The sequence below is a fragment of the Anser cygnoides genome, chromosome 1, assembly GCF_040182565.1.
Source record: "Anser cygnoides isolate HZ-2024a breed goose chromosome 1, Taihu_goose_T2T_genome, whole genome shotgun sequence".
Lineage (NCBI taxonomy): Eukaryota > Metazoa > Chordata > Aves > Anseriformes > Anatidae > Anser > Anser cygnoides.
This window is the reverse complement of record NC_089873.1, coordinates 81,310,239-81,335,648: the sequence shown is the minus strand read 5'-3', so window position 1 is coordinate 81,335,648 and position 25,410 is coordinate 81,310,239. Positions and strand designations below refer to the sequence as shown.

Here is a 25,410-nt window from a genome sequence, read left to right as displayed (position 1 = left end):
TTATGAATGTCTTAATTACAAAGTAATTGCTGAAATCTAAATTTCCTCATGTGTTTCAGCTCCAAAAATGACTTGTTTGGAGTAGTGGTTCATCAGATAATTTAAACTCAATTGCTGGTATTAGCTTTAAAATAATCATAAATGCCGATGCATTCTACTTCAAATGTATGCACTGTTAAATAAATGTTGGCAAAATAAGTTCAGATGAAGAACTCCTGCACAGTCAGACCAGTGATCTGTAGGAGGAGACTCAAGAAAATAACCTGTGCTCAGCATCAGTTTAGAACACCACGTCTTATGGTCTAAGGCAATCAGGTATGATGAGATTGACGTTCGTATCATTCCACAGACCTTCTTGCACTCCCAGTTGCTACTGACTCATGGATTAACACTGAAAGTTATCTTTGCATTTGTGAGTTTTGCCTTCCTGATATGAAACATGATACAAAACCAGGAACTACTCTTAAAAACAAATTGTCCTCAGCATGAAGGCCCCAGTGTTATATAATTCTATTTAGCTGAAATCCCCACTTGCAAGATATACCGTTACAAAACTCAAGCTAGTGTGACAGGAAACAGGTTTTCACATTATGAGGAAGTCAGCACTATCACAGTGCTATCACAGTAACATCTATCACAGTGCTATCACAGTAACATCTCAGCTAGAGTTTGAAAATCATGGGTGGAGAATGACGGACCAGGAGAGGATTGTTTATAGTTATGCTCAATACTGTGACATTTGCCAAATGTTGGAAAGAATGCTGATATGATGCTTTACTTACTGAGGGGGATCAAAACATGTTTGACGTCCTCCAAGCTTTGTGTGTTGTTTTTTTTGGTTCGGACCAATTTCTGCAATCGTTTTAATGTTCCCATGGACTCTGCTTTATCATCTGATTCTGTAGCCTGGCAAAAAACCAAAGATGTTAATAGTATTAAAACCTCATCAAACAAACAACAACAAAAAAAAATCTATGGGTAACCTGGTGCTTATTTTGAGAACAGGAAAATCTCATCTTCAAAGAAATAATTATCTTCACAATGGTTTAAAACTTAGGCATTTCCTTGCCTGTGACCAATAGATACAAAAAAAAAAGAAAAGGCAAGTCACAAGAGACATCAAATTTTGATCAGTGTTTGTATTGCTATTTACATATTACTTTAATACTCCACAAATTACTTAATACTTAATTCCAGATTAATTCTAGAAAGAATTTTAATACTTATGTCTACTATGTTATCCAGAATCATTTTAAGTATGCAGAGAAATCCCAGATATGTCAAACTACTGCATTTAAATATGTATGGCAGTGTATTCTGAAATACTGATTGGTATAATTTCTTAAATCAAGGCTTTACTTTCTTTCCTAGACTAAAGGGCAATGGCATAAATGACAATTCAGATCTATTATTGTGCAGTTCAATAATGCCCAATTGGAATAACTCAAGGTTTGGGTTTTACAGACTCTTAGAGAGGAACTTAGTGAATACGTGGCCATCTCACATGCTTTCAAGTTGTATTAAACTAGCAGTTGTCTTGCAAATCAGTCCAGAAACAGTTGAGTTCTCTTTCAGTCTGACTTAAAATCCTCTCTGCCTTCTTAGGGATCTTGTAAATAAGGACTAAGCAGATCCACCTTAAAGCTCTAGTAAGCTTAGGGTCCTTTTACAGCTTGTATCTGAATATTCATCGTCAACTGCGGGTCAAATCCAAACATTGTTAGATTAGTCATGTTCTGATTTATTTCAAGCCCTTGTCTCCTCTTCCAAATTCAGGATAGCAGGACTGCAGTTTTAGCTTATTTAAGGACAGAAATTGAAGTATAATTTTTCAGTCTCCCATTGTGTGATGTCTTTGTAAAATGAATCACAAGGGACTTAAAATGCTAATATTGCTCTGTTAGATGAGAACTCTCGTAGCAATAATCATTTTTTCACTTATAAGTAATGATACAAAAGCAACATGATGACTGAGGTATGATCTGGGATTTCCATCACGGAGACATCAAGATAAATAGAAGATAATCTATTCAGATAATTTTTTAATGTCAAACTCTAATCCTCTTTGCTTTTCATTGGGTAGAGTCTACTGTTAGTGAAACGTCATATGCACTTAATAAATGCTGGAACCCTCTTTTACAAAGAAACAAAGCTCATGCAGTATCAGTTAGTGATGGGACAGCTTTTAAATGTACAGTATTTTATTTTGGTTTATCTAAGTATTAAAACCCAGAAGTTTAGGTTCCTATCCAAAAGAAATAAAACATTCTTTTCTGTAGAAACCAGATAGACTAACAAGTAAACTGATCATCCTGGTCTCACACAATTTAGGTGTGTTTTCCTGGCAAGCTTCAGCCAGAGCTTTTTGAGTGTTAAAGCTTTTTGAAACTGTTAAATGTTACGCTTTGGTTTCAAGCAACTTTCTTCTTGCTGTTTGTTTTATCTGGAAAGTAGCATCTCTGGTTGCTACTGTCCACAGTATGGCAGAAGGAAGTACAGTGATACTGGTTGGACTAATAATGATGGATACTAATTTGGAGTATGCTACTTTCCAGTACCTTCTTCCTCTGTGCAAGGGGAATGATATTCAGCAAGGAACACTGGGGGGATACTGGAAGCCAGTACACAGAGCAATAAGACTCCCCACACAAAAATTGTTAAGTTCAAACACATTTAAAGACCTTTGCCTTTGTTTTTGTTGTTGTTTGTATGTTTGTTTTCCTCTGTGTTTTAGGGTCAGAGCATTTGTTTGTCTGAATATTAAGCTATGCTTGTATTTTGCACAATTAGTGACCAAAGCTATCTATAATTAAAGAATCATAGAATGGTTTGGGTTGGAAGGGACCTTAAAGACCCTTTAGTTCCACCCCCCCCTGCCATGGGCAGGTACACCTTCCATTAGACCAGGTTGCTCAAAGCCCCATCCAGCCTGGTCCTGAACACCTTCAGGGATGGGGCAGCTTGTTCCAGTGCCTCACCACCCTCTGAGTGAAGAATTTCCTCATAAAATCTAATTTAAATCTCCCCTCTTTTAGTTTCAAACCATTCCCCCTTGTCCTTTGTCTGACTGAGCAAAAAGTTACTCTCTGCCTTTTTTATAAGCCCCCTGTAGGTACTGAAAAGCTGCAATAAGGTCACCCCTGAGCCTTCTCTTCTCCAGGCTGCACAGTCCCAGCTCTCTCAGCTTTTCTTCATAGAAGAAAGCTCCTGAAGCTATCTATAAGCTAAGGATTCCCTCAAGAATAAGAATATTCTTTATTTCACTGCTTAAGACATATCAGTCTTGCAAAATGTTGTCACACTACAAATAAAAAAAACAAAAACAAAACAAACATACAAACAAACAACAACAAAAAAACAAACACAACATTGTCCAAGAAAAATCACAAGCTGTGTTTTAGTTGCAAATAATTTGCATGAAGTGTACATGAATAATTATGGACAAAAGTATACATTTAAAAATGTACTTATCAATATGTATTACAGAGAAAGAGTTAAATTGTGTCTGGTAAACAGTTCTCAGTTTATCCTAATATATTCTAAATACCTTAGAAATCCTTGCTCACTGAGATGCTGTAAGGATTGACCTGGTGACAGAAATACAGCAATTTGAAAGCTAAATGTAAAACACTGTTGGCCTGATTCCAGCTATCTGTCCTGTAGAGCACTCCCTTTACTGGGTGTAACTGCATTAATTTCAATAAAAGTACTTGCACAGCATGTCACTTCTCAGCATAAAAAATTTAGTCATGGCAGAGTGTAGTCTTTGTGATTTTCCCTGAACTCGTTTGCCTTTCCCAAAGAGCTGTAATGATTTGATCATGACTAGTTTTGCACTTATATTCAGAGTACAATATAATAGTAAGAAGGCAAAAATTATTGCATGCTTATTGTGTCTATGGTGCTACTATTATTGTAATGTATAAATTTTTTGAAAGTTGCAGTAATATTCCTGTTGCACATGACTATTAAAGTAGTACATGATATAGAACGTTCTACCATATTTGTACACAGAGTTCTGTAAAATTTGGATAAATTTTATGTTAAAAATGTCAGTAAAGACACAATCAACCAATACACAAACAAGTACTACGTAAACCTTTTTTGTATGCTCCTGCCCATATATACCAGTTTAACCTTTAAATATCGACATTACTTTAGTCTGTTTCTCTAGCTACTGAACAATAACTTCAGAGCCAAACTTAGCAGGCTAGGATTATAGGTAGATTTTATCTCGTGGAATCACAGAGCTATAAGATATTCTATAAAAGATGAAGAAATATGATTAATAGCATGAATTTGGATAAAGATCTTTCAACTTTTAGGGAAGCCACATGCAGTAAAGGAAATCCTATTAAAACATCATGTTCTTTCAGGCTGCTATCCACTGATGAAAAAAAGTGAACAATTTTCATGGCAACTCACCATTTCACCATCACCAGCTGCTCTTGGATTGTGAACTCGTGGTGGAATCCACTGCTCATAATTTATCACCTCGATGGTAAGAAAAGTAAAAAAGAAAAAAAAATGCAACATAAATAATTACTATCATGTCATTGAATACAGGTTGAGAGCTCAGCAGTCTTTCAATGAAGTACTGTGTGCATACAAAAGCAATTGCTGACAGACACCAGCTGCTGACACCCAGTGAAATCAGTTTGATATCAAGCTGTGTTAATTTCCTCAGCTATCTGGGACATCTTGGAAGCATCAGTGTATGCATTAAATCATGGGATGCTTGGATCTCATCCTAGATCTTGGCTCTCCTTTCTGTGTGAGCAGGAAAGCCCCAGAAGTCTTTCCTCAGCAAATCCCTGGTTGAGGAACAAGTGTCACTGGTGCATTTCTACAAAGAGCCTCATTCATTTTGCTTCTTTTTTTGCCAGAAATGCTGAGCCCCAGGGGTGTGAGTATGAATTGGATTAATAATGCAGAGAAAATGGGATGGTCCTCAGAACTAAGCAAAGACAAGACTATATACACTTTCATCATCTGCCCACAATCCTTTTCTTGGTTGCAATGTCCTCGTGAAAGGAACATCGTGAGAATACACTTTCCCTGGGGCACTGATGAAGTCCCTGGTGGGCAAGCCTGACAGTTCTTATAGCTTATCAGTGAAAGTAATGAACGCTAGCCTCTTTTCTTCATGAATATGAATGACACTTTGAAGGCTGAATGCAACCTGAGAATTTATGTGAGAAATGAGGCATGAAACATTTTTGAAAATGTATTAACCCAAAACTGTATTACTTCATATTTTATTTCTTTCCCAGTGTGCTACAAAGAGCTTGAGCTATCAAGGGAGCCCTGCTAGACATGAACAAACAAGAACAAAGAAAAGAAAAATAAATGCAGATGGTAAAGCTATTTTTTATGGTAAAGTTCAATTATTACAGTGTTTCTCATGCTGTGTCCCTCTACCTGTATTTCTGTTCCAATCTCCTGTTTTCCATTGTTTACAGACTGAATGGAATGGAATGAAATGAGCTTCTAGTTAGGAACTGGAGAGGAACTAAAGTTTTCATGAGGCACTCAGAGAAGTTTATTTGCTTTAGAGGGAGCTAAAATATTCATTTATTTTAATTGTTCTTTTTTTTTGCACATTTGGCTCTTCCATGTCTCATAGAATCACAGACTCATGTCACCTCTGTGGAACATCTAGTTAGAGAAGGTTTGCTACAGCAGGTTGCCTGCGTCTGTGTCCTGGCAGATTTTAACCATCTCCAAAGATGGACATTCCCTGGCCAATCCGAGCATCCTCTTCCAGCCACCCTCACAGTTAAAAAAAAAAAAAAAGTGCTTTCTTTATGTTAAAGGGAATTTTCTGTATTTCAGTTTGTGCCCATTGCCTCTTGTCCTATCACTAGGCACCCCTGACAAGAGTTGAATCTCTTTTCTTTACTCTCCCATCAGGTATTTATACACATGGGTTGGATAGAATCATAGAATAGCTCAGGTTGGAAGGGATTTAAAGATCCTTTAGTTCCAATCCCTCTGCCATGGTCAGAGATGCCACCCAGGGCAGGTTCAGATCAGGTTGCCCAGGGACCCATCCAACCTGGCCTTGAACACCTCCAGGGATGGGGCATCCACAACCTCTCTGGGCAACCAGTTCCAGTGCCTCACCACCCTCTGAGTGAAGGAATACCCCTGAGCCTTTTCTGTTTTAGGCAGAACAAATCCAGCTCTCTCAACTTCTTGTATAACAGGTGTTCCAGTCCCTTAACCATCTTTGTGGCTTTTCACTGGATTTACTCCAGTATTTCCTTGTTTCTCTTGTATCCAGGAGCCAATAACTGGATTCAGCGCCTGTATGGAGTGGGTCAGCTCACCAGTGCTGAGCAAAGGAGAAGGATCACCCTCCTCAGTTTGCTGGCAATACTCTGCCTAATGCAGCCCAGAAGGCTGTTGATCTTCTTTGCTCCAATGACACATTGCTGGCTCATGGTCAGCTTGGTGTCAACCAGGACTCATTGGTCCTTTTCTGCTAAGCTGCTTTCCAGCCAGTTGGCCCCTAGCCTGTACTGAGGGAAGGGGTTATTCATCCCCAGGTTCAGGACTTTGCACTTCCCTTTATTGAACTTTATGAGGTTCCTGTTGGCCTGTTTCTCCATCCTGTTGAAGTCCCTCTGAAGGGCACAACCCTCTGGTGTATCACTTTCTCTGCTGCTCACAGCTCACCAGCTGATGAGTTGTTAACTACATTTATGTTACTATTATTATGCAAACCCAGGGGTCAGAATTCCTTATTTGCTCATACTAGTGGGCTGATTAATGTAGTATTATGAAGAGTAGACATGATATATGTTTATATAAATTCAAAAAGCATTAGAATACATGTGCCAAAAGGACTGATATCAATATTTGGTACAGGTCTTGCTTTTCACAATTCTAGCACATCAATTTAACAGAAATGTGTTTGTTCAGGAAAACAAAATGTTTTCTAAGTAATAAAACCCATATGTTCATCATAATGAAAACTACGCACAGCTCAGGTAGTCATCAGTCTTCTTTTGAGCTTGGCTTTTAAAATACACAGGTATATTGACCATGAAGTATATGGTTGGCAAATTCATACTGAATGGAAAAAAGAAATATGCTTGATGTTTGAATGAAATTTTAGAATCTGAAGAGTAGTTCTTCTACCTGGCATGTTGTTTCTTCTATCTTCTTTCCTTTCAGCAAATGCATCCCATCACCAACATTATCTTCTGAGAATTGTGACCAAGAAAAAAAAAAAAAGGAAAGAAAATGTGCTTTCAAATATCCTGTTTTAAGTTTTTCTAAGGAGTATCATTTGAATTGCACTTGATATTTTGAGCTGACATTTTGACTCTGAAGTTAATCTTGTATCATTTAAGCATCCATTTTATCTCAAAACTACTTTGAAGTAAGACTACAGAGCAAATTGGCAAACTGACACACACAAATAAAACTCATTCATGCTTAATTCTTTATCTGAATTTAGTCCTCAGTTTACTAATCCAGACTCCCACCAAGTGCTCCCTCTTGCTCAGCTATTTAGCACAGAAATGTTTGGAATATTCATATAAAAAAATGAAGCCCCTGGGCAAAAATGGTCTTTCCAATTGATGTCTGTGTAACTTGATCTTTTGAAATTACTTTCAGAGGATGAACTTTCACCTATTCCTTCCAAGACATTAATGCTTTACTTGGGAAGAATATTTACCTTCATTACAACAATGAACAATAATAGGTCAAATGACTCTGAAAAGTCTACATTTTAATAAGTCTTTAAGAAGAAAAAGATCTACTCTCACTTTGAAAGATTTTCTCTCACTTCCAAAATTAAGAAAAGGCAAAGCATCTACAATTACACTATTATAGAAATGCCCTAGCAATTGCATTCCATCAACAGAGACATCAGAGGCACGCAGTTATTTTGCAAGAAAAAACAAAAGAAACATAATTTGCAAATCACAGCATTAAGTGCTACTCTGGCTTTCCAAAATTAATAGAAAAGAGTAAGAATGTTTTTTGTTTTGTTTTGTTTTCCTCATGAATCCTAACTTGGTTTCCTTATTGCTGCTGAGGAATACCTTACAATATCAGTAATTCTCCTTCTTGAAAAAGGACAGCTAACTTAAAATATAGATTCAGAAATGCTAACTGTAGGCAGGCAAGAATGATTGCCTTGGTTTTTTTTTGTTTTGTTTTGTTTTTTCTCTTTCCAATCAACAGAAAAAGAAAGGTTCATTCAATAAATAACTTCGACTGACTGAGATTCTTCATCTATCATATGAAAAAAAAAGTATTTTGATATAAGCATACAAATTTATATTCAAAGAGGTAAGTAAGATCCCAGTCCTCAAAACACCTAGACTTACATTAGAATTAAATGAGACCACAGTGTGTGTAAAGCTGGTGAACCCTCCCAAGCCCTTGTCAGTCAAACAGTTAAAGGGCCACTATACAGGCAAGTTAGCCCCTATATTTTAATGCTATTTTTAAAGAAAATTCTGAATCAAGAGACATATTTAGGATTGTTAATATTCTTAAAGGACAACCCTCTGCAAACAAAAAATTGAAACAAAATAACAATCTTCCTTGTAATTACTTGGATATTGTAAGATTGAGTTAAAACCCAAAAATTACAATCTGAGCATGAAATGAAAAAGAGAGACACTCCTTTCACACTTTAGTTCTGCCTTTAAAATATAGGTCAGTTGCACAGGAAACCCCATCAAGCAATTTCCTTTATTTGGCACGTACGTCAACAGAAAGAGGGAAAATGGGTCACAGAAATTCTTTTTTACATGAGTTTGCCTTTAGAGGTTTCCATAAGAGCTTATATATGCTTAGAGACACTGTCTTTCTCCTACAGACCTGATTATTACAGTAACATCAACATGTTTTCCAAAAAGTATGTTAGAGTCCAAAATCTAACATGACTGACCAGACATCTCAAGCACCTACAAATCTCCTTGAAGTCACTGAGGGCCAGGTGTCTGATAATCCATCCATTTATTTAAATATAGAGCTAGCTGGACTTCTGTAGGCATCATAACTCATGTCAAGAAATTCTTATGCAAAGTCAGATTAACATAAGTGGGCTCTTTCTGGTCACTTTTCTGTGGAGTGAATTAGGAGCAGCAGAGAATTACTCTGACTTACTCTGCAAGGTATCAGTCCTTTTCTGTTTGTCTCAGAAATGCTCTTTCATGGAACTGGAATGACTGTGACTCATGTAATCAGCTTTTTCTGTGATGGCACTTTCGGGCTGGCAAGTCTGGTACTAATGATTTGGGTTTGGGCTTGTGACCAAAGATGGGTATTCCCACTATTCTGTCTGTAGGATATGTATGTTTTTACTGCCCAATAAGTTTGGATTTTTATTTATTTATTTATTTATTTTGTAGAGGTTGTACACACAGACACATTAAAGACCCAATGCAAAGGCTACAAGAGTCAGAGGATGTCTTTTCATTGACTTCAGTGAGATTTGGATCAGGTCTAACAGAAATTCATATTATGCAATAGACTTACAGACCCTGAAGTATTATCTCTGTTAAGGGAAAAGTTTGATCAATACTGACAAATTATCTTGATCAATAGCAATGAACAGTAAATCTTCTGAAAAGTGGTTTTCACCACTGTGCAAAGGGGACTTCCCTTTTAATAATTTTACTGCAGTGTGGGAAAGGGAGATTTTTATTTAGCTGCCAGCTTTGCTTCCTGTTCCCTCTGGGCCCCTGCCCTTCAGTTACAACATTTGTTAGCTTTTAAAATGCGCACTGCTTCTTTTGCATGCTTTGGATATTTAAAAGGGTTAAAAAAAAAAAAAGTCTTGAGTCTGGAGGAAGGTCAAAAAGTTCTTTCCTCTGATTCAGCTTTTTTCCACCCCCAAACTGACAACCTGTGCAGTACACTGAAGAATCATTCTAGATTTTTTTTTTTTTTGTTAAAAGTAAGACTTGTCAGGAAAGAAATGTCTAATTTTTCTTTCTCCTATCATTAACACCTTTCTTCTTACAAACCAATAAGATTTCTTTTCCCCTCATCAGTTTATCACAAGGGCAGAGTTCCTCTTTTACTGTCATATCTTCATTCTGGTTCTGGTTCCTAGAAACCCTATTCACACATATATGAGCAAATGCATTAGACATTACAATTTCAGATCTATTCTCACTTCACCACTTTATCTTCAAGTGATGAAGTGAATGAAACCCAGAGGGAAACCTGGCACTCTGTCCTCTTCTGTCTTTGGCATATGCAGTTAACAGTGGAATCTCTGAACAGTGGATGATACCTAAACCATTTGTACAGGAGATATTAAAAGTAAACACACTTCTCATCTTGTCACATTGTTAGCTTAAGCAGAGAATACAGGATACATCCACTTTAATCTTACATGTCAAGGTTTCTGTTTCTGCTAATACAGGTGCTGAACTTTTACTGTTTTGGTCTGATTAGGCAACTGTAATGGCAAACTGACTTTAAAAAAATACAAATACACACTTAATTCCTGGAAGCAATGTTAAGCAGATTGTCAAATAATTTTGATTTTTAAAAGTCTAGTTTATCTTTAAATAGACAAGGTGACTGCTCACTTGTTATTTCTTGTGGTTAATTTAATGGATTTATACTGGTCAATTCTTAAACAGTGTCGCTAGCAAATTCCCGTACATTAGCTGTAAAGCTGTTTCAATTAAAGTTAGTTGAAACAGGCTTTAGAAAGATAACCGGATAAAAGAATTACCTACAAAAGTCACACCTACACAAGAAGTTGGATATTTGGAGCACTGTAAAGTATACAGGGAACATGGATTCCTACTGTAGGCGCATATTACAGTTGTCAAGCCCTGTGCAACACAACTATTGCAATTTACTGTAGAAGTCTTCTTTGGCCCATGGACCACAGAATGAATTGTTCACAGAGTGTGTTCTTATCTTCCTAGTTTTAATGTAAGCTTTATTTAAACTACATTTTCCCTCCTTGAGGACAAAGTAGATCTCAAAAGGACTTGACAAATTATTTAGCTAGATTATTGGTGAAAAATGAAAAATTTTCTTATGTGCCCTTTAAAATACTTTGTGGAAAATGCAAAATCAGCTGAAATACATTTAGCAATTACCTTTAAGCTGACAGTGCCTTCTGATGTACGAATCATTTTCTGGCTTCCTGGAACCCTGCCAAAGTGTGCCATTCACATTTTTCCTGTCTAAAGTAAAAGCACAGAGAGCAGTCACCTGAATTCATAGCAAATCTGTGAAATAACAGGAAAGTCTATAAAAATAGCATCAGAATACAAATCAAACAAGCTTGTGGAATGCTATAGAAAGTGGTCAAACATGGAAATGAATAGATGATTTTGCAATATAGGAAATTTGATGGACAGATGCTATTTATTGTGGGCAGACTTCAAGTTTTATCATCTTTTGTCACTGTCTAATACCTCATCTAATACTGTTAAAACATGATCAGAATGATTTTTATCTTAACACTGTTTTTAAGACCTAGCAGCCCACAGAACACATGTACCTTTATTTTGCTTCCAGGAAGCAAAGGTTTTTTTTTTTTGTTTGTTTTTAATTTTACAGCTAATCAGATAGTGTGTTAGCACCAGCAAGAAATAGCATCAAAGATGCCCACAACCATGTCGCACACATCCAAGGCTGATACTGCCTCAGTGAACAACATAGCTTCACAGCGTGTTGATAACTATGAAGTTTTTGTATCTTTTTTTTTTTTCCCCTTTAAACTCAGTTAGGACAGCACCTGAATTCCAAACTTCAGAACATAAATAATACAATGTTAACAGGAAGCGCTCACAAAAAAAAAAAAAAAGGTGTTATTTCCTACAGACTATATACAAAACAGAACCTATTGAATCGAAGCGTGCATAATAATATATATGATAACACAGAGTGTCAGAAGCATTTGAAAAAAACTTGAATTTCTTCTTTGGAAAAGTTGTTCGTGAAAGCTAAAGCAAATGAGATTAACATGGGAAAGGGCAGAGGACTGAATTTGATTATATCAGAGAGATTTCAATTTTTTATTGAAATGATTAAAATAAACACTGAATATGCTGAGTATTTCGTGTGCTGTTCCATAACAGATACTTAAATATAGAAATCTAACTGAGATTTAAAATGGTTTGGTTTCAACATCTAACTTCAGATATGTATGTAGAAAGGAGAGGGGGGAATACATTGATAGTTTAAGTGTATTTTTCCTTCCCTTTCCTTTGCATTTTCTCCAACAGCTGTAAAGCAAAACAGACCTTTAATTAAAGTAGGCTCTGTGAGATTAGCAAGTATATAGTAAATGATTGAAACAGTTACTAACCAAATGCTTCATTTTCAGACAGAGACTTCTGGATGGATCTAAAAGAATTAAAAGAATTAACCATTAGCTGAAAGTCAGAATGAAAAAAAGAAAGCACATTTAATCAAATATGGATATTTTCAACCTAATTCTTCAAAGCAGGGCACAGGGATTTAGCTGTGTAATTCCCACTGGCTTTAATTGGGGTTACTTGGCTTTTCTCATTTACTCAATCATCTACTTTCACCTGCCACACAAAGCTCTGAAAGCTTCTGAGCTTTGACTCTGAAAAAGTATTTCATTCAAGTTTCTTTTTGTAATTAAGAATTCATGACTGAATCAGGGAGCCCATCAGAAATAGAATAAGAGATACTTTTATTTAGATGTGATCTGAAATGTCCTGCAACTTACAGAAATTACTGTCTGAAGTTTGGTGACATAATAATGAATTGAACCAAACAGCTACATATGAACACAACATCGCCACAACCTAGAGTGACATTTTCTTGCCCAAATAAACCTTGAGCTTTTTGCATGTTTACATCAAGAAACAATGCAGATAGAAGCTTGAGTTAGCAGTGAGTTTATAGATCATGAGTTAAACAATACATGAAGTTAACAGAAGAAAAAAGAAATCTCTGAATGAACAAAGGATTATCCTGTGAATTAATTTGTTATATTTTACCCATAAAAAATGATAGTAATTCATAAGCTAGAGGATGAAGCCAGAAGATTATACTAGGCAAAACCAGAGAGTCTCTAATCTGTGACAACGATAAACAGAAGGGAAAAAGGACAAAAATTGAAATCCCTCTCTCACATTCAGGTAGGTAGGGGGTGGAAGGTTTCTTGAGTGACAGGATGCAACTGAACTATTGTTTAGTCTGTAAGTGTTAGTTCCTTTTGAAACTAGTTTGATTTATTTGTTTATTTCCAGAGTTCCACTGTTAAGGCATACTTCTGTTTGTTTTATTTCTACTACTCTTTATCATTGGTTCCTTCTATGTTTCACTGGTGCAAGTGAAAGAGAATGATCATTCCTTATTTACTTTCTCCATATCTATGGGTAAGACCAATACAAAATTTCCTACATCATCAGTGTGAGTATCATGCCTGGATAAGTGAAGGCTGGACATTCACAGTGAAATATTTGCTATTAAATCTTTTCACATTGAGTGAAATTATTGTAACCAATCCTATTCATTATTCATATTGATTAGTCAAAGGATCGAGACAACCTTTCTAAATTCTGGTTAATAAGTTGGAATAGAGTTAGTTTTAGAATAGAATAGTTTTGTTTGCATTGTAAGATTTGAGAGTGGAGCTATAAATTACTAATCCAGTCACTGGGGAAGACATGGTTCTGATCTAAGCAGGAGAACTGAGCAGGTAGGTGATTGCAGCATATTTGGTAGAGCTATTTTAAATGATTTATCTTTGGGTAAACCCATGCCAGCCCACATAGTAGTTTGGCTTCCTTAAAAGTATTAAAGGATGATCAGAAAAATAAGAATAACAAAGTTATATCCATACTTAGATTAATGGAAGTCTGGAAAGGGAGAACGTTTTCGCAAAGTCCTATCTGGTCACTGGTAACAGAGATCTCACTGCACTGAGTGCATACATCTGTGTTTGCAGCTGATAATTTACTAGTAGTTTTATCAGATGACAAAAATAGATGAAATCTCTTTATTAAGACAAATTAGACTTTCTTTGAAATCATTATTTTGAAATTTCTCAGCAATAGACATAGATAACATTGCTTTTCTAAGTTTACTGGGGCCTCACCTAAAAAATGAAAAAATAATATGATATCCAGGGATTTTCATGTCTGTCACAGCCAGACAGATAAGATCTTTGTGTATCATTCCATTAGGCAGGATTTCATTTGAAGGGAACCTCTTCAGTAATGCAATAACCTTCAATCTCAAGACAAAAAAGAATTTTCAAAATAAATTCCTGTTTACTAATATATATTAATCATTAACCCATACCAATGTATTGTGTCTTAACAAATGGAAGTGAAGTATGCTGCTATCTCGAATGTACTTGATAAAATACAGTCTGACCCACTTAATCTGAATCATTTTGCAAACTAATTTTTTATTTGGATTAAATACACAAAGAACTCTTCAGAAGATTATCAGGTCAATGGTACAAACATGCTGTAAAATAGGTTACCACTTCAATCCTTCAGAAAAGCAGGCATATGGTTAAACCAAGCTCAGATTAACTGCATTTGATTTTAGCTTTCCTGGTCCCAGTATTTTGGAAGAAAGCTTTATGTATATGAAAAAAATCATGGCAAAAGAGCTTTACTAATGCATTACAAGCTTGGTACTTGCTTTCCAACTGCAACATTAATACATGTACTCTCTGAAAATTAATGCAACATTGGCAAACACATTAATAAAACAACAAAAGTGAAAAGAACAGACAAATATAGTGACAGTGTGTAGATCTTGAACTGGTCTCAACTTACTTTCTTTTTTTGGTCACTGTGTTCTCAAAGTCAGGAAATTCCTTTTAAAAAGACAGAGAAAAAAAGACTATGAAAATCAAAAATCCAAATATAATATTTTCTTTACTGGAAGGACACTGAAATATGCTTTTATGTACTTTTGAGGCATGTTTTTAATATCCACTATTATTCCCTATCTTTTTCCAACAGCTGGAGCTATGGAGAACAGTGCAGCAGAGAATATACGTAGTCAGGTGTCCTGATTTTTAGTGGTTTCAATATCAGTGACTCCCAAGAAGTTGACATCGACAACTGCAAAACCCCTGAAAAATCAGAGCACAATACTCTTACCCCAAGAATGCATAATATATTTTTAATACAATATGATTATTTAAAATATTGCCTCCAAAATGCAAAGTTCTCTGAGGATAAAATGCCCACACATTACAATGGGACATAGCATTCTGAGGAACACAGAAGGATGCAAACCATGAAACCCCAATGCATTCAGAGGAAGTCTGTATGTGGAAGAGACCAGGAAACAATGCAAGTAAAAGAAAGTTGTTTAAATCAACCTGACAAAGCTCTAAGAGGCACTAAATCAGAATCAAACACTGGGCTGGAGGCAAGACCCCTGAGCTGCAGGGCCCCAGCTGATGGCCACCTGCCTGCGCTTGATGACCGTGTTTTGGTTGAACATCTCCTTAAACCTTTCATCACCTGCTTCCTGTTCTCCCCTTGTGCTGCACAGAAATTCTCAGAACCTAGTTGTCTGGATCATAGAGGATTACCTTGTTGTCCTTCTTTGGAGACCAAGCATTGGCTGGTGACTACAGAGTCTGGGACTTTCTTTAAATAAAGTCCATAGAAAAAAAAAAAAAACACGGCAAGAAGGAAGAGAAGGCTTATGTGTGTGTTGAAAGACTGAAGAAAAGGGTGCCTCACTCTGTAAGGAATGCCATAACGTCTCCTTGCATCTTTGCTATCACAGTCACCCTGGGACTTGAAGTTAATTTTAACTTTAAGAAAACCTGAGTATGTCATTCTAGGACAGAAGAGATCTCTGATTGGAATACTATTTTGATGTCTCCTGAGAAAGAATATCAAAGCACTGTATCACTTTCATACCTATTTCTTCCAGCCTGGAAAGCAGAAACCAGGGTTGGTGAATCATGATGAATGCCATTTCAATCTGCTGGGCAACAAGACACATTCCAAAACAAAACAAAACAAAACAAACAACCCCCCCCACACACACACACACAAAAAAACCCACCTTATTTTACTTTTTTTTTTTTTCTCCTTCGTCTACATCTGCAGATCTCTGACTACAGTAATTTTAAAATGTCATTCAGGTTTCCTAATGAAAAGCCAAAATACATTCTACATAAAGTTATGTAAGTGCATAACTAAGCATTTTATATTTTTTCCCTGTCTCAGTAAAACCCAGCATAGAATATATATATATATATTTTTTAAGCTTCTTCAGAGACTGCATTAAGAAAAGCCTGTTTTACTGCACTAAAGTTATTTCAGCTGAGTGTAGGAGGTCCTACTATTACCTGGACATTTGTGAATGCTAGTAATTATATGCAGTTTCCACTTTTTTTTTTTTTTAAATATATATTCATTCACAGATGCTGCATGCAGATCAAAAGAGCATACCCTTTACCTTGAAATATTGCAAGCAATGCAAGATAAACTTCTTGCAGAAAATAAATCAAAACAAAACAAAACAGCATGTTAGTCTTGGGACAAATCTTTTCATAACTCTAAATAAGTGTTTGAAAGATGCTGAAGAAGAGATTTTTACGGCTCTTAAAAAGGGTAGCACCAACTATCTCATGACCATTTAAAACTATCAATATTTTGATTTCAAAGATGCTCATTAAAGGAAGCATTATGCATAGAGGTCAGAGACCACAGGATGTTGTAAGTCAGAATCTGTATATGAACCAGGGCAAAAACTGGAGACGTGGCACTATCTAAGATTCAGTGTGGTCATATACCTGGAAAGATTATTAATTCACATCTTCACATGCCAAACACCTGATATGGAACATGAAACAGAATTGTAGGTTTAATCTTTTGCTCTACAATTTGAAATATCAGCATCAGTTTCTTAAAATGCAGTCAAAGATAAATGCATGGCATATGCTGAGGCGATACTGTGGTGAGTTCACTAGATATCATGGGATGCAGAGTTGCAATAGAATATGACAGTGGATTTCAATGGCCATTTAAAAATGGCTCCCTTCTTTCAATGCTCCTCTTCCTGCTATGTCTGAATCAGCTGGCTAGTTTGGGGAAGAAGAATAAATCATTCTTGTTTGTACTTTTTTCTCTTTAAGACTCTTCAGTACTTGATTATACTATAAAGCCCTATAACTTTAATCTGTAACTAAGAATTAAGCAGTTTTACAAGCACGTTTTAGCTTAGAATTAAATTAACTTTCATCTAGAATCTACTCTCTACGTTCTCTGAAGTGCATCATTATCTTTTCTACGGGAACAATTCCCTATTCCATATATGAATAGCCTGCTTCCTGAAACCAAACTCATGTATGTAGAAACTCAGCATTATGAATTAATAAAGTCCTTTCCTCACTGCTTTCATCAAATAACTCTGAATTAAAGAATTAATCCGTCTGCTGTTTACAAGCTGGCTGAGGAAACTAGAGCTCCTGTGTCTGTCAGATTTCCAAACAGGGAAATGATGATTTCAGATAACTGAAATCTTTCCCTCAGTGGCATCAATGGAATGCCAATTACAACACTGCATACTAAAGTATGTATCATGACTGACTGTGATTTTGCTGGCAATAACTTAGACTGATAAGTTATTTGGCACTTTTCTAATATACAGGGTAGTCAATCATATCACAGTCAGCAGTTGAAAAATATTTGGATCTCATGACATTTGTGATTGCAATCTGACAGGAAATATATGAAAATAGTTTTAATATGGAAGAGTGTTTTTTTTTTTTTTTTAAGAAGCTTAAGTGCCCTGGCAGCCAGGAGGGCCAACCGTATCCTGGGGTGCATCAAGCATGGCATTGCTAGTCGGTCGAGGGAAGTGATTGCTCTACTCTGCGCTGGTGCGGCCTCACCTCGAGTACTGCGTGCAGTTCTGGGCACCACAGTACAAGAAGGACATTAAAGTGTTGGAGAGTGTCCAGAGGAGGGCAACGAAGATGATGAAGGGCCTAGAGGGGAAGACATATGAGGAGCGGCTGAGGTCACTGGGCCTGTTCAGCCTGGAGAAGAGGAGGCTGAGGGGAGACCTCATCGCAGTCTACAGCTTCCTCACGAGGGGGAGTGGAGAGGCAGGTGACCTATTGTCCGTAATCACCAGCAGACCTGCGGGAATGGTGTTAAGCTGAAGCAGGGGAAGTTTAGGCTGAACATCAGGAAGAGGTTCTTCACTGAGAGGGTGGTTGCACACTGGAACAGGCTCCCCAGTGAAATAGTCACTGCACCAAGCCTGTCTGAATTTAAAAAGCGATTGGACTGTGCACTTAGTCACATGGTCTAAACTTTTGGGTAGACCTGTGCGGTGCCAGGAGTTGGACTTGATGATCCTTATGGGTCCCTTCCAACTCAGGATATTCTATGATTCTATGATTCTAAGCTTAATACAGGTCATGAGGTAGAAGACTGTAACACCAAGCTACAAGAGGCAGCAAGATGAAGAAATTCAGTTTCCCTGTTAATAACACCTTTAGAGACAAAGGGTTCATGAATCACTATGCACTCTTGGCTACCAGCTGTTTCTGAGGAAAGCCTGATTCAGCTTTCCTATAAGGTTCAGAAACAGCTCTGTAAACCTAGTTTTTGCTTTCTGTCTGAGAATATGATTGAAGCTGAACAACAGGCAAAGTAACCAGAAAGTTAGGAGGCTAGTTCCATGCGAGGATTAAAATAAAAAAACAAGTGTGTATAACTGGCACAAGCTGTTACCACAGGAACCCAGAGTGGGAACATTCCAGGCAAAACATTTCATATTAAACAGGTCATCTAAATTATGTGAAAAACAATGTACACAAAAGATTATTCTTCATCCAGAATGTGTTGTTTGGGCACATATTTTGCCAGGAGCAAAAATAATTGCAGTTCAAAAAGGCGTCCAAAGAGTGTGTTCTCTGACTTGTCATGCATGGCTTCAGACACCTCAGGACCCTGTATTTTCCATGTCTCTGGTGAAACATCACTGCCCAACTATGATTAGGACAAATCACAACAGACAAGATAAATGCAAGACGATAATTACTTTGCTGCAGTAGGAGGAAAAATTTCCTCTAGTACTAGCCTCGCTCTTCTGTGTTGAGAGGAGCAGACCTGAAATGCCTGCCCTATTGATTCATAAAGCAGTATAGAAAAAAAGAAGGGTGCAAAGTCTCTGAGGAAGGAGATGTGCAGTGCCAGGCTGCTCCATCCTGAGATTTAACAGCACTGTGGAATCTGCATGGCCATGGCTCAGCCAACCATTTAAACATACACTCAAGCCCATACCTACTTAGCAATGCACTTAAGTATGTGCATTACTGAATAATGATAGATGGCTGAATCAGGGCCTGAGGGAGCCAATAATGTTCTGAATTTATCATGCTATGGGGGCCTTCCTGCAGCATGAAACCAAGTGACGGAATTAAAAATGGGAGAGAAGTACAAATGGGCTCAGTTAATAAGCTTAACGGCTTCATCCAAGGTGTAGGTCTAATAACTCACATGCTAGAAATAGTAGATAAGATTACACAGTCCTTTGGCCTTAGCAGCATTTTTCCATAGGTCTTACTGTCGACACGTCATCGCTAATCTTGTTTTCCATTTCTAGTGAGTATTTTATAAATAACCATTTTGATTCTACGGCCAGCACAGTGACACAGCATCAAGCCGTTACTTTTAGTTAAGTGCTGAGCTGAATATTCTCTAAAAACAGAACACAATAAAACCCACAGCCAGTCTTATGAGGCTTCTTGTTAATATCTAGTGAGTCAACAGATTGCTTTCCCATTTACCCTAGCTTTTATTGATGATGAAATTTAAATTTATGATGAATAAATGTGCCATCAGTAAAATACCCCCTTTAGGAAACAGAAATGTATTATAAGAGTTAGAAGAAACCCCCAAAAAATGGTTTCTTATATTCAGTGTTATACATGCATCTTCATGGACTAGGCAGTGTCATCCCACAAGAAAAAAAAAAAAAAAAAGCACTGAGCACTATGAGAATAATTTGCTACAAATTGTTCAGATTAATATATATGATTTTATAATCCTACACTAGCATTTTATCTGCTTTTCTAGGCTGGCTTAACAAAAATAAAATTCTGCATTGGGCAGGTTGATTACGTTTATTTAGCTGAAAAATGTATCAAGCCTAACTCAAAATAATGAGGAGTCTGAAGAAATGCCGCTGTATCAGAAAACAGAACAAAACAAGAAAAAGCAAAAAATAAAAAGTCTGAGGTCACTGCATCCTTAATTCTTACCATTCCACATTGTAACAAGCTGGTGCTGAGCACAGTTTTATGGACCTGTCTCTATCATACGTTGACAAGACAAAGAGCAGTTTCTAATAGTTATCTATAGCAAAGTATATAAAGTATATGAGGAGGTCATTTGTCACATGTTGGACACAAAAAAAAAAAACAAAAAAAACAACCTGCTCTTAATTTTTGACTCACTTTGGCTAAATCCAGTTCCTAGCAGATAGGCATTGTACAAAGAAATATTAGTGTAGTTGTCTTTAACTGGTAAGCTGACTTGCAGTCATACAAAAAGGGAAAGTCTGAATGCATGTAGAAGCTGATCCATAATGTCTCACCTTCATTCAAAGAATAGCATGTTTCAGTATGGTTGTGTACCACAGCCCTAGCCAAATAGCTAGAGCTCCGCATATCTGAGGTACTGCAAGCATGTTAAGATCAGGTTACAGGCATATTTCACAACCATGATTAAAGACACTTAGCTGGAACAGTGTAGAGGGGGCTTATTTTTATAGTAACGATGTCACAACCAGATAATGGGGAGAATCTGTCACACAGGAAAGCATCTCCCACTTGCTGCAGTAAAACTATAATGCAGGCACATCTCAGAGCCCAGGCTCATACATCTGTGGTGATGTGATGAGGCCTCTGGAGATCTCTGCACTGCCATGCTCTCAAGACCAGAACCATTACACAGAGCATTAAGGTGATTATCTGGCAGAGAGCATGCCCAGAGCAAGATGGTTGCAGCAGAAGGGTCTGAGAAGAACAAGTTATTTATTTCCCTTCCTTCAAGATTCAACAAGTGCATGCAATAATTCCCTGGCCATTCTCCTATCCCACCAGCTCAAATGCTCTCTCCACACAAGTACTGCATGCAAACCTGCCTTGTGACACTGCAATACCATAGCCCCAACATAGGACCTACCTATAGGACATATAGCACCTAAGCCATAGGACATATGGGTAAAACCTGGTATAATTTGTGAAGGCAAGGCAGTCTTTCTTCCCTGATAATGAACAGCATGGTTTCTTTTTATTCCTTCATCAGACTGCATCATATATCACTATTTGGCAAAGATATAGTAATTATAAGTGAGGCATTGTTAAGCAGAGGAAAGAGATTATAAAATGAAAGAGACTATAACATTTAATATAATATGTTAAATTATTTTTCAAAGCCTCAATGACATATTATACCAATAACATACCAATAATAAAGAATTAAGTAGGGTAATATTTATGAAGAAGAAAAAACAGAAAACAACTTCCTTCACTTGTTCACCTAACAATGTCTTATAAAGTGTAAAGGCTATTCCACTGAGGCCATCACTTACAAAATTCATACAACTCACACCTTCAAAAAGACAATTAAATACATTGATAGTAGATCCTGTAGAGACATACTCTACTAATATATATACCCACTATTTCCATACATTATTACTTGCAAAGAGAAATTTCCTTGTATTGTGAAGCAGTACTAATCTCAGTTTCTTGCTAGCTGTATAGAAACTCATGACCTCTTTTTAAAGTGTGCTTATTAAGACTGGACAGAAATCAGGTCATTGGGTACAGGGATGAGATATGAACAATGGCTCTAAAGAGCCTAAATACTTCAAACTGGCAGCTGAGCCAGCTGAACACACGTGAGTCTGCATACACTCTAATATTTTTTATTCCAAGACACATTGCATACTTTGCAATTAACTTACCAAAGACGTAGACCTATCAGGAAGTCCACAGTTTACATGCATGCTCACAGGAGTGCTTGCCCAGCTGCCAATACTAGTTGTATCCTTGGGTTCTTGATGTTCTGGGACAGGCTCATACAAGCTGTCCATTGAACCCTCCTAAAACAAATTGAAACAGATTTTCAAAGTTGAACACTTGTAAACCCACTTTAAGAAAAAAAAAAAAGAAAAAGAAAAAAGCTTCAATTTTGTATGATTTACAAAATAAAAGACTGATTTTCATCCATTATCTTTTGAAATCCTTCATTTCTTCTTTCTTTAAAAAGGATATGGCAATTGATTATAGTAAGCACCAGAATGCTGGAGTTCATGGTATCACAACATAGATTCCACAGATTGGCAGGAGTAAAGCTGAGGGTACAATAAAAATGAGCATTATCTGCTCAGGAGGAGTTAAATCAGGTGTATATCTCCTCCTGAATACTACAAGAAATTTCTATGAAAACAATACATTATGAAAATGTCTACAAAAATATTAAAATGTTAATACTTGTTATTTATGGGAAATGTTAATTTGATGTAAAAAGCTAACCCTATTCTATAGCAGTTAACAAAAACAATGCTGCCAACTCCCAGAATTTTGAGCCATGACTTCAGCCCCCAAAGTCATGTCAATGGCTAGAAATGAATTAAAATGGATTCCATTTGCATTCAAATGTTTGAACTTTATATTATAATATACATGTTGGCTTTTTCTCCAGCCAAAAAGAATAGACGCATTTTAACAGAAAACAAGATTTTCACATTTAACCCACAACTCCAGGATCAAATACTTCATATACACACCACCATTCCACCATACAAGAACTAACTGAAAGCAGATGGCAAGACTGAAAACACTAACTAATAATCCTAGACTTTAGATGTTGCTATTTGATCTGCATTGAATATTTTCCCAATGAATTTTGATCTCTGATTTTAACTGCATTAATTAAGGAATAAATAAAATTTTTAGCCGCATGACTTGTAGCAGAACACCAGTATTGAAATCAATGTGTCATTTTATAAAAATATTTATTCCTCTAGTACAGAAGATAAACACAGATGCATATTTGAAGCTATATTGCTAATATGTAATGTTTTACAGTCAATATGACTGACTGGTGAACAGCAGTTCAAACACGATTTATTTTTGCAACCACAATGTTCATCTATGGAACTTCATTTGCTTCAGTCTACTAGAGTCTTGATAAGCTAATATAAATGCTGTGGGAGAAATATTACAGGTTGTACCTCTTGAAAATACTTATTATATTCCAGGATTCATTCTAGTTGTTAATGAGTTAAAGCTTCCTGGCAATGTGGCAGATGGGTTATGAAGCAGACTACTCATGGCTGGTGCACCTTACAGCCAGCTGAGCCTGGGGCTTGAAAGCAAATACATTTATTTCTGCTTGGACCTGGCTCAGTATTACAAGAGTTTTGTTTGTCCCACACTTGCATTTTCTAAATAAGAATGCCCACTAAAAACAATTGTTTGACCACTGGTTAGCAAGGTTTTAAAAACCCCCATTAGAAGGAAAGATGAACATTTGGGTTAAGAAAATGGGATACTAGCACAGACAGCAATCAGCGATGCTCAGATCAAATACCTTTAAGACCTTCTCTCATATTGAGAAGAGACATTTTTCCTTTGTAAACCAAAGGTAATTCAGTAGAGTCTGAACAGATTAAAGTGTCTGGTATGCCACCAGATCTACAGACTTTCCAAGACTATGATGAAGAAAAGTCTGTGTGTCTCCACATGCAATGACCTTTCTTATCTCATTTCTTCTAATAAGCATTCATACAGTACCTTCCAAAAAGGCGTGTATATTTTTTAATAATCTTCAGGAAGAGGACAGGCAGGAGAAACTATGCAAAGACACCTTCAAAAGAGTGATATTTTTTACTTTAACTGTGTTGCCATGTAGCAATGAAGGTTCAGGCTCCAGGTCTGAAGTTCTGGAGTGAAAATTTCTGGACAAAAATGATGAGTTTAAAACCTTGTTACACACTTCCAGGATTCACAGTGTAAAAATGTAATCATATACTTCTCCCTCAATGGGTCATAATGCTGGATCTTGCTGAAAAGAGTATTGGATTAAAAGTTGAAAGCATAAAAAAAGCATAAAAGAGTGCCTGTGTGAAAGGTAGGGGGTGGGAAGAAGTGGGGGCGAGGCAAATGGGGGGCCATGAAAGAGGAAGAGGAAAGGAAGGTGGTGTGAGTGTGAAAGGGGTAGGAGAAGAGGGGACATACAGAGGGGCTGTGAGAAAGTGCTTAAGGAGGGGGGAGAACGTGCAAGGAAGCCCAAACAGGAAAGAAAGGTTGTGAAATAAAGATGGAGTGTGGGGGCATCAGAAAGGGCAGGTGCACATGGAAAAGTAGAGTGCAGAAAAGAGCAAGTGCATGTGAGAAAATGAGGGCTTGAGAAATGTGAAGGTCATAACAAAGAGGGCATGAAAAAAAGCGTGTGAGGAGTGGAGCACATGACAAAGTATGTGTACATAGGGAATGATGCAAGGGAAAGCTAGTGCTTGAGCATGTGAGAAAAGGAGCATGTGCATGCAAGTGAAAGCATGTGGGAAAGAGCACACCAGAAAGTGTTTGTGGAAGAGCGAGATGGCACAGGAAAGAGAATGATGAGAAGAGAGATGGCATGAGAAAGAAAGCAAGTACAAGGGGATGAGAGAGAACAAGCACAAAGTTGCAGGAAAGAAAGTGTGAGTGTGACAGATACTGGGCATAAGAAAGAGAGCAAGGGCGTGAGAAAAGGAGTGGGCTTTGCAAAGAGCATGCCATCATCCAGAAAAAGTGAGTGGGGAAGAAAAGAAGAGAATGAGGGAGAAAGAACAAGGGAGAAAGTGTGAGAGAGAGTGTGAGAGAGCAGCATGGGAAAAACGGCATGTAGGGACGTAAGAGATAGAAAGGATGAAAGGGTGCAAGCTGCCAAGAAAGGGGGTGAGGTCTCAAGAACTGGGGTTGCCAGAAAGGGTGTGAGGAGAGGTTTAAGAGCACAAGAAAGGGAGTGAGGTTGTGAGAAAGGGAATGAGCACACAAAGTGCATTGTTGTGTGTGGGAGAGCACAGATGCACATGGGAGAAAAAGTGAGTGAGCAAGAGCTGGGGGTTAGGGACAGGCAGAGAGAGAAAGGGCCTCCAAGAGAGCTCTCAAGAAAGAATAAGAGAAAACTCCCCCAAGAAAAAGCAGGCACAAGAAAGGATGGGCACGAGGGCACAATACAGAGTGCAAGCGTGCGAAGGGCATGATCGTGTGTGATGAGGAGTGAGTGCACACATGAGAGAAAGAAAGAGAGGGTGAGAGAGATGAGGGTGGAGAAACAATGAAAGGGACAGAGCAAAGAGAATGAATGAGAGAATTGTTGAGACAGAGGGAGAAAGACAAGGGGATGGGAAACAAGGGGGAAATAAAGT

At 37.3% G+C, this 25,410-nt stretch overlaps 1 protein-coding gene across 1 annotated transcript in view; it reads right to left on the bottom strand.

Annotated features, from left to right (window-relative positions):
- Positions 1-25,410, bottom strand: part of SAMSN1 (SAM domain, SH3 domain and nuclear localization signals 1) — a 96,782-nt gene that overhangs the window by 54,340 nt on the left and 17,032 nt on the right. Inside the window, exons 2-8 of the mRNA XM_048052941.2 lie at positions 21,958-22,095; positions 14,775-14,815; positions 12,314-12,351; positions 11,097-11,183; positions 7,147-7,211; positions 4,426-4,494; positions 783-906 (exon numbers count right to left, since the gene is read on the bottom strand). Coding sequence (XP_047908898.1) covers positions 783-906; positions 4,426-4,494; positions 7,147-7,211; positions 11,097-11,183; positions 12,314-12,351; positions 14,775-14,815; positions 21,958-22,095 — 562 coding nt within the window. The remainder of the gene's footprint in view (positions 1-782; positions 907-4,425; positions 4,495-7,146; positions 7,212-11,096; positions 11,184-12,313; positions 12,352-14,774; positions 14,816-21,957; positions 22,096-25,410) is intronic.